Source organism: Acanthisitta chloris, unplaced genomic scaffold, assembly GCF_000695815.1.
Source record: "Acanthisitta chloris isolate BGI_N310 unplaced genomic scaffold, ASM69581v1 scaffold11798, whole genome shotgun sequence".
In the NCBI taxonomy this organism is placed as follows: domain Eukaryota; kingdom Metazoa; phylum Chordata; class Aves; order Passeriformes; family Acanthisittidae; genus Acanthisitta; species Acanthisitta chloris.
In genome coordinates, this window is record NW_008687627.1 from 44,542 (window position 1) to 54,827 (window position 10,286).

The following is a 10,286-nucleotide window of genomic DNA, read 5'->3' on the forward strand; positions in this document are numbered from 1 at the left end:
CACTCGTATCCTTTTCAAGTCTCCACCATCCCTGATTGCTGCATTTTCCTTCCTCATCTCCCTGCTTTCCTTGCTTTTTCTCTCCCCACTTCCCATCAGCTTGTCAGCAGGTTTCAGCTCAGTGCTTATGTCCCATCTAACTCCACTTTTACTGTCTGCTAATGTTAAAATGGGAGAAGTCTCCACTTCCTACAGGACTAATGAGATTGTGCTTCCTGCCCTCTCTGTTTTGAGACCCACAGAGCCCCTAGAAGAGAAGAGTGCTTTTCCTCTCCTTTGCTGCATGCCCAGCAGGATGCTGTCCTGGATCTGTCACATAATTGCTCAATTGACCCCTTAGTTGTCCTGGGAAGTGAGAAAAGTGGCTGAGTGCTCTCAAACAGTTATGTCTGTTCAGGAATTCAGCCCTCCTTTATTATTTTTCCTCCCTCCTGGTTTCTTCCTCTACTTCCAGAGCAAAAGCTTGGAACTGTGGGAAGACCTCCTTGTAAATCAACCTACATGCAGGCCTGACAGCAAGCTGTTGCAGACTTTTGGCTCCAGGCATTGTTTAAGATCTTAATGCCTTCTCCTGCTGTGTGGTATTGAAAGTCAGGCCCATTTGTTTGTAATTACAAAGTAAGCTATGAGATTAGCAGTGACTGCTGTCCATATCACAGCTATAATGTGCCAATGAGGGAGATGATGCCTTTTTAGGACAAAGGGTCAAGTTGATAATGTGGGGGGTTTTGTTTGATTTTTTTTTTTTTTTTTTTTTGGCTGAGTGGCTTATGCTATGCGAAAAATATTTTAAATGTTGATTAATGTGCAATAGAGAATATTTCCAAATACTCCTCCCTGACCTTCTGTGGTGCTGAGATCTTTTCACATCTGTGAGCCTGGGGTATGTATCACTGCTGAAGTGTTAATGAGAACAAAGCCTGCTCCTTGGTCAGGGGAGTAAACGATTGTTGTCTCTTTCAAACAGGCATGGATGAAAAGCCAACGATCGCTTTTGCCACAATCCCCACAGCCAGCCGTGTCATTCAGACAGTGGCCAGTCAGATGGCCCAGGGTGTTCCTGGACAGACAGTCACAATCCTTCAGCAGGCAGCTCCAGTGGCCATCGGGCAGCACCAGCTCCCCGTGCGCGCGGTCACCCAGAACGGGAAACACGCCGTGCCCACCAACAGCATCACCGGCAACGCATACGGTAAACTCTGATCCCACTGCTGCCTGGGCTTAGCAGGCAGGGTGGAAAGCTGTGCTTTCTCTTCTTGGTTAGTATATACCAAGGTGAGGACTAGAGGGAATGCTCATAAGCTGAGACGGGAGATTCAGATTAGGTGGTAGGAAATTTTTTTTTGCTGTCAGAGTGGTCAGGCACTGGAATATTGCCCAGAGAGGTGATAGAATCACCACCCCTGGAACTGTTTGACACATCTGGGTCTGATGCTGGAGGATATGGGTTAGGGGATTACAGCAGTGGCAGATTAATGGTTGGACTCGATCTTAAGAGTTCCCCAACCTTGATGATTCTACAATTCTAAATTATTCCATGTGCCCACTTCAGAGGTATTCCATTTTTTCAATATATATGGCTGTAAATGTCAGTGGTAGATATCCTTCTGTCCCTCTGTTCCCTTTTCTAGTGGCAAAGTTCTGCTATGTAGCATTGCTTCTGAACCCCCAGTGTCCTTCCTTTGCCCTTGGCTATGCAGTTATTAGTACTTAGACTCTCTGCCTTTTGAGAGTTACTTGTTGAAAGTGTCAGTGATTCTTGTGGAGAGGCTGTTTTCATTTATTTTCTCTGACCAACAGCCTTCGCTTGCAGCGTGCCAAATAATAAAATTTCCACGGTGCTCTTTAGATCCTGTGAAACATGACTCCACAGAGTATTAAGAAAATAACATGCTTTCCCATCTTAAGGTCTTAGAGCCTGAGAGAAACAAGATCTATTTCACCAGGTGAATAAATGTAGGATTTTTTTGTATACAGGATGTGTTCTAGTCATTTGTCAAGCCTGATTTTTAAAATCCCATACAAATTGTGCCTTGGCAGCCTCCTCCTCTTGCTTGCTCAGCACCTTAGGTTTAGTTCAGTTGAGGCTGATAATATCCAGGTTTCTTATGGCTCTTTTCAATGAGATGCCAAGCACCTCTGCTGCCCCAGACCGGTGCTTTGGGGGAGTTTGGAATGAAGAGCATTGGTGGGGTTTGGATGGCTTTCATGAAGATAGGAATGTTTCTGCAGAATTTCTGCCACATCTCTTTGCAGTATCACCTACCTTGCATTTCAATTGCGAGAATCTTATTGGAGCAGTGAAAAAATGATAGTGATAAGATTTTTATGCAACTAGGCTATTAAGATATTAATAGATCAGTTAGACTGAACTACCCAGCAGTAGTGTTTGTCTAATATAGAATCAGATAGATTTTGATTAACATTTTTATGTTAAGGTCTTTTAATCTCCCTAAAAATTTTCTAGCTCTCATCCAACTGGGAAATATCCCAGTTGCATCAGAGCTTTTTTTAGAAGTGGCAGTGTATTTTCTCATTCACAAAACAAAGCATGAGTCTCTTGACTCTCATCTGTATGAAGTTAACTTCTCTTCAGCTGCATGGTGTAGGCTCTCTAAGTCACTGAACTGTAATTGGTGGCTGCCCTCATCCTTACCCCCTTTTTTTTCCTTCATCCTCTTGATACTCCACAGCCTCCTTCCCATGCTTTGGTAGGAGTTGCTGGGCTTTGAGAGCCTTTGTTCTGTTTGCTTTGTTTGTTTATCCTAGGGCTCCTTTTTTTGATGCATTTAACAGTGAACACAGCACTAATGTTCTGTCATTCCATCCTTTGCAAATCAGTCTGGAGGGCAGAGGATGTGCTGTCTCCTGAGTCCCCTTTGGCTGCCTCTCCAATTGATGCAGAGTCCAAAAACTGCATGTGTTTTGTTTTCCAAGCAGTGCTGTGTGCCAAAGCCAGTGTGTAAGCACATTCTCTGTCTGGAACTAGGGATTGTAGACATTTTTACGGAGAGTTGCTACTTAAATCGCCTTTTTTCTCACCACTTTTATTAATGGGAGGGTCAGATCTTGTGTCAGTACTGGAATACAAGATTGGAAGCCAAAAATTCCTATGTCCTGATCCCAGTTCTGATGGGAACACATGTGGTTGTTGAGGGTAATCTCTTTCCTGCCCCTTTTACAAGTGAGATGTCAGTACAGTCGATATTTGGATTCTAAACTAGTTTGCCAACAGCCTGTCTGTTCTTCCTGTGTGAGCAGGGCTCAAGAGAACCTCTGAACCTCCAGACTGAAGGCGCAGCACACGGATGTTGTAGCTTGGAAGGAGTTCTGGTTGTAGGTGGTCAGAGAATTACCTCTCAAAGGGGAGATGTGCTGTGATTTGAACCAGGGATTGATCCTCCCCTTCTAGGGATCAATGCTTAGGTGGCAATGCCTCGTTTGACAACGGATATGAAAGGGGAAATTCTCCTGTGAAAGGGGTTAGTGCTGCTTTGGTAAACTTGCACAAAGCTGAGGTTGTGGGGGGAGAGGAGCTGATGTTGTGGGGGAGAGGGAGAGCCAGGGCAAAGGATCCTTTCAAAATAGACTGGGAAACAACACTTGAATATGTTCCAGCTGTCACATTTGACGGCGGTGTTTTGTTTTCTTGCTTTCTGGAATAGCAAACACTTGTGCTACTTCATCACACAAATTTTCTTTCTCTCTCTCATCTTCCTTCCCAGCTCTTACAAATCCATTGCAGCTTCTTGCAGCCCAGGCCAGCTCGTCCACTCCTGTTGTAGTCAGCCGGGTCTGTGAGACAGGGACCGAGGAGACACCAGCAGCCTCTTCCACTGAGCCTGAAGTGAAAAGACCTCGGATAGAAGAGTCCAGTGGAGCAGTCCCAGCCCAGACTGGAGTCATCACATCTACAGTGCCACAAGGACAGGCAACCAGTGAATGAAGAAGTGGTGGGAGGAGCTGGAGTGATGCGGGGTGGGCATGGGATGGCAGGAGCCCTAAAGCAGCTTTCACAGAAAACAAACCACAGCTGTAACAGCTCAAAACATAGCTGATAAAGAGCTCTTTTTAAAGTCAGATACTTAAATGGGAGGACAACAGCTGTTAGAATCACAAGGTGCCAAAAAAGAATGGAAAACCCCTCCCAAGAAACCATATCTGGAACTCTGTTCTGTCTTTACTTATGGGATATTTTTTCCTTTTTTTCTTTTTTTTTTTTTTTTAAAAAAAAAGATTCAAAAAAAATACAGACAACTGATTGTATGACTGCTGGGATATTTTTAACTGTCTTTTCCCCTTTTGGCTCCAAGGGGATGGGATTTGCAGTTCAGCATCTAAAGGAATGTAATACAAATACAATCTGCTCCCTGGAAAGAAAACTCCTCACGTTCTATGCCTTATATCGCACTTCTCAGAGATTTGAACTGTAGGACCATTTAAAAAAAGGCCACCTAAGGCAATCAGATGCTGAAAGATGGGTGCAGTATCTCACAACAACATTAAAGAAACATGGTACCAAGGTTAAAGAAAAAGGCAAATGATTCCAGTTTTTTTAAAACAGAAAAATTCTGAATGCAAATGAATGTTTATTTATGTGGGGGTTCAGGAAGAAGAGTTACAGGGCTCATCCACCTGGATTTCCAGATGCAATTTCTCTCCATTCCCTCTGAGGGAGAATAAGATGACAGAGGAACTGTATTCATTTGGTTCCTGTAAAGGTATTAAAAACAAAGGAGTTTGTACCTTCAGTGACTTCTTAAAATTCTTCATCACTTGCTCTGGACAACAGCCAAAGTTATCTTGATGCCTGAGGATCACACGGGGAAAAGGTGTCTCCAAGAGGTTCTGTGTGCATGTGAGTGATCACATCTTGTGCTGGAGCACCAGGTTCTGTTCACAATAGCACTGTAGGTGAAGGCATAGCCATTGTCTCTCTGAACTTGAGAGAATACTGTTTTATCTTCTGCACTAAAGCAGTTGCCTTCTCCTCCCATTGGTATTGTGGTCCTCAGCTTGATGGACTACAGTGAAGCCAACACTGTTGCTGACCCTCTGCCATGGAGGAGCAAAGCTCCTGTGTTATTCCTCAGAGAGAGAAGTCAAGGGCTGGGGTAGGAGGCAGCAGAGGTCATACAGTGGTTCATACAAATTCTCATAACAGTGTAGAGACCAAGGCAAAAGATGCCTTTTATTTTCCATGTGGCAAAAGTCACTGAAGGTCTTAAACAGCTTCTCCAAAAAGAATTTGGAGGTGTCTTTACATCACCTGGCTCCCTCTCCCATCTCTCCTGCCTTGAGGACCATTTGGCCAGTAGGAGAAGGCTTTTACTCAAATGGTATTCCAGGTCCCTCATGTAGTACAAGGATCTTGTACAAGGAAAGCAGATTTGACTCAGTTCAGCCACGTGCGACAGTGGGTGCATGTGACTGGCAAAGAAATCGACCCCTACCTGTAGTCTCTAGCAACCCCTTTTGGTTTTACACCTGTTTGCAATCCCCTTGGCTAACAAGTCTTCTGGCAGCACAGCAGAGATCTGTTAATTTAGCAAATGTTATGGCTTTGGTAATGGCAAAAGAGATGTAAGAGGGATGGGCTGTGCCTCTGCTAGGTTAACCCTTGTTGGTACTGGTTTGTTGTCAGGTTGCTGTCCTGTGTGGTCTGACAGTGGTATCACAGAGCAGAGAGGCAAACCCACTCCAGAAACACTGCAAAAAAAATTCCCTAGTGTGCAGTAAGTGATACTGTCAGTATGTCTGGGGGGATTAGGGGGCAAGGCCCAATCCTTCAATGTCTGCTGGAGCTTGGGGAGGGGGAGGAAATCCTCAAGGTAACAGCTGGCATCTTGTTCCCTTCTAGGTTTCCTTTGTCTTTGCCAAGTATTGTTGAACAGCTAGGTCCCACCAATTGAATAAAACCCAGACATGTTTCATTCTCAAGTCCATTGTTTTGTGAGAAATATTTCTGAAAGAAGGAAAGAATTTCTGGGTCATGTGATTTGTGGTTACTTTGTGCAGATAGAGACACATGAAACATTCGGGACAGGTCATTTAGCTCAGCCTGGCTCTCAGAATTTAGGTGTGTGCCTTTAGTGACAAGTTATTAGATTGGATTTTAGTACTTTGAAATGGTCTGCGAAGGAGGATTGTTACAGAGCAGGCAGTAACTGAAGCAGGGTGGCCTCCAGCTGTCCCTGCTCCCACCAGGACGGCTAGGTGCGGCATAGCAGTAAAGCACATGGATTAGCTCCCTTTTCTGTAGCCTTTTCAAAGCCAGAACTCAATAAAATGAACTTCAAGGAAGAATGCACAAGTGAGAGTGCAGCACAGTTTACCTGTGATTAATCCTTACTTTGGGGTGACTGCTGGTTTAGCTGCAGGCACAGCTCTGAAACAGCCCTGAGGCTCCGCAGCTTTCTGGCAGCACAGGAGTCCTTGGGTTTCCAGTATGTTGGCTGAGTCAGTGCAAGATGAGCAACCACCAGAGTACTGTTCAGGATGTGGAGCTGTCAGAGTTCTGTGGATTTTTCTTTGCTGCTGCTTTTCTCTTGGAGTCTCTGAATATTTAGCCTCTGAACTTCTGTAAGCTAGTCCAGCACCACAGAAATACGTCAGCTGAATGACATAATCTACCAGCTGCTGCCATAGAGATGCCTCTTGAAAGTCCATCCTCAGGTTGCATGTGCAGATCTGCCTCCTGAGTATTTAGAACAGAATAATACTGTCTGTCCCTTCTTTTTCTGGCTCACAATGCCTGCTGGGTCAGATGGGAGTAGAGGATAAGCAAATGTTTCTGTTCTGCTCACCCTTTCTGCATGAGGTGTGTGAAACTTGTCAGTTCATTCCATCAGGGGGTTTTCGCTTTATCAGTCTGCTGCATCCCCTGCTACTGCAGCAAACAGCCATGCCACTTTCAGGTTTTTTTGTAGGTTTGCATAAACATTGCCTCCTATCAGTTGAAATAACTGTTCTTGCTAAATCCTGTAGAGAGCTGTGGAAAAATGTGGTCCTCATCTGGAACATGTGAGATGGAGACGTCTTGTTTCAGGCTTCTAGATTAATTCTTTCAACACACTGCTCAGTCTGGCAGACAGCACCATTCGTTTTTACATACCAATCCTGATTTCCTAGACTGCACAGGAATGAAAATTAATGTGATGGCAGAATTGTCCTCAACTAGAAAGAAAATGTTTACCTTAATGGTTATGTGGAGTACTTGTATTATTTGAAATGGATCACCTAACTTGTTTTTATTGTCTAAAAAGTTGTATCTTGTCCTCAGTTAATTAGATTAGCTGAGGAAGGTTTGAGGGGTAGGAGGCTGCACTTCATCTTCTGCTGACTGTATAATGAAGGTCAAGGCATGTTGAATATTTAACCTGCTATAACTTAGGCCTGGGAAAGCAGTAAAACTCTGAATGTGTGAATTCACTTTTCACCATTCCATATTGATTTTTGTTTTCATCTTAGGCAATGACATTGACTAATTTTACTTTGATCACAGTCAGTTTGTAGCAACTTTTGTTGCCCCAGTTTGCAAAAGCTGAATGCAATTGTTTTATTCCACTGGAATTCCCTTGTTGTTGTTTGTCTTGACCTTGGCTCTTGTGTGATACAGAAAGCTTTTTACACTAAGATCAATTTAATCTCATTTAGTGATAACACAACACAGTGCTGAGCACAAAATTGAAGTTCATGATAAGCTCATATATTCTTTTCAACTCTTCTTCTTTCTAATATTCCTTCCTCTCCCATACCATTAGCAGTGTCCCCTGTAGGATATCCAGTCATTTTTATCCACTGACAAGAGCAGCACCTTGCATTAAGCTCTGCCTGAGGACTCAAGGATGGAAATACCTGTGGGATACATGGAGCTCCAGAGCAGGTTGAGAAAGGTCAATTTGGTCACTCTATTAATTTTCATGCTGTGTTCTAGACATGTTGCTGTTGGGCAGAGCTTATTCAGAATTGTGTTTTCAAAGACATGTTAAAGTTTTGTAAGAGGAAAGAAATGGTTAAATGACAGCTAAAGCCTTCACAGTCCTTCTGCAATCAGTGTCATAGTCTGCCTTCTGATTTTGAGGGGAGTTAACTTGAGTTTGCATGTTTTAGACATCTACTTTGTATACTGACTTAGAACTGTCATTCAGAGTTGATTTCCACATTTTTTTCCCCTTTTTCAGTAGGAAAAACCAGCAGTGAAGTAAAACTTGGGGCACAGAAGGCTAGGGACCTGTATCTAAGCAAGTGAGAGCATCTGACCTGAGCTTTCATGCAGTGTGGTATGGAACACGTTTCCCTGCCTGCTGGGGGTGTTAAATTGATGTCAGAGCAAGGGAGGTTCCCAGTGAGGTATTTGCTGTCACTCTGATATATGTAAATGAATGTCAAAATAAAGGGTGAAAGGAGAAATGTTTCCCTGCTGTACCTGGATTCAGGGATCTTGGGTGAGGAGGATTTAACCTAGCAATAGTTCTGTACCATAGAGAATCCACTCTGACCACCCCGAGGTGAAAACTTTCTCAGCAATGTGAAAAGAATTTCCCATGCTGTTGTATGCGTTTGTTTCCTGTGAGAAGAGCCCAGCTTTGCCTTCTCTGCATCTTCCAAATAGCTAGTTGAAGATTCCAATAAGATATTCTCCATTTACAGCCTTTTTGAAGGCTTAACCCACCTGGTTGTCTTGGTTTCTTCTTGTACATCATGTGCTCAGACTCCAGGGCATCAGGTGGAATTGCTGCAGAAGGTCACTGTGGTTCCTGCACTGGGGAGCCCAAAAGCAGGGAGAGTGCTACAGACATGATCTGCTAAATGCTGAATGAACTGGAAGAAGTTCCTCTTTCCTTGGGCTTCTAGCTATATTTTTGCCAGTACAGCCCAATACATGTTTCGGCCCTTGCTGCTAGGCAAGTATAAGTGTAAGAAATGAGTCACAAAGTGAACTGGAAATGCTCTGGATTGCATTTGTACATATGCAACCATCTTGTCCCTTTCTTCCCAGGAAGACTGCCAGCTTGGGTCTGGGAGCTTTATGAGTAGGAGGCAGCACTGGAGGATCGTGATCACTTCTAAAAATATGTGTTCTTTGCATTATCAAATGATAGTTTCAATTCAACGTGGAACTTGCCATGAGTTCCTACCCTGATGCAAAATCTTTGATGTTTTGTAAGTCTTGCTGCTAATAAGCTGGGTGAGGGCATTAAGAATGAACCTCTAAAGGAACATGACTCACTTCATAATTTTGCCCTTGCTGCACACTGAGTTTTTGAGTTTGCAGATGTCATCCTGCAGCAAATGATCTGTTTTCTCTTGCCAGCTGGTCTCTTGGGCAGCTCCTGTTTCTGCTCCCCATCAGTTTTCCCCCTCTATTTGTAGTTATTTCTGTCAACTCCAGAGTCCTTTAATCCAGCTCCTAATTTAATTCCATTGCTTGAAGGTCTGCATCTGGCGAGGATCTGCGTGTCAGGTTGCAGTTATACAACAGATTGTTCAGTCATGTAACTTTTTGTTTCCTTCTGGGTGAAAAATTATGCCAAAGCTGCTGCTACTATAGCATACACTACTGCTGGAAAGTGTAGCTTCCAGTGGAGCCAGCTGTGCTGCAGAAAACTGTTACACTACAAGGTCATCTGGATTGCTGGAACTGAGGGGATTGGGATGTGATGCCGCCTTGCATTTTGATTTGCACCTGATCAGAACGTAGCTGTGACCTCGTGCTGGAGCATCTCTCTGTGGCTGCCTGGCAACTGATGGGCTGTGATTACTTAGGGCAGCATCTCTCTCTGCTGGGTGGGTTATTTGCAGGACAGTGCATGTGTTTGTGCACACAGGTGTGGATATATCCAGATACAATAACCAGCAGTGGGAAATCCCTAGCTGTCAGGGAGAGTTTTCTCTGCTAGAGTGTCTTTCATGGGGCAGTAATACACCAGTGAGCATTTTACTTTGGCCTGAGCAAGACATTTTGAAAAATACTTGGTTTTCTTGGAGCACTATATTTAAATTCCAAATTTATAATCAACTTTTAGCCTTTGTATTTATATGTTCAGAAAATTCTTTTGATACCTTTTCAATTTAACCAACACTGAATTCAAACCTTTCAGAATGTATGGCTGGTCCTCTCCATATGTGTCACTTTAAGTGTCAGAGCACGAGGGTAGTTGTGCCAAATCTACCCCTTTGCTCTCAAGACAGAAAAAAACCATTGACAATTCATGGGTGGCAGCTAAGGAAGAAACCTTTTAGATTTTTTTTTTTCAGAGAATATTAAATTAGATCTGTGTAAA

General features: G+C 43.6%; 1 protein-coding gene across 1 annotated transcript in view; it reads left to right on the plus strand.

Moving 5' to 3' along the window:
• The window catches only part of FOXK1 (forkhead box K1), a gene marked incomplete at its 5' end in the record, with an annotated part of 27,346 nt that extends 22,969 nt beyond the window's left edge, over positions 1-4,377 (plus strand). Inside the window, 2 exons of the mRNA XM_009080686.1 lie at positions 968-1,192; positions 3,726-4,377. Coding sequence (XP_009078934.1) covers positions 968-1,192; positions 3,726-3,946 — 446 coding nt within the window. The remainder of the gene's footprint in view (positions 1-967; positions 1,193-3,725) is intronic.
• Between the last annotated feature and the right edge of the window lie 5,909 nt (positions 4,378-10,286).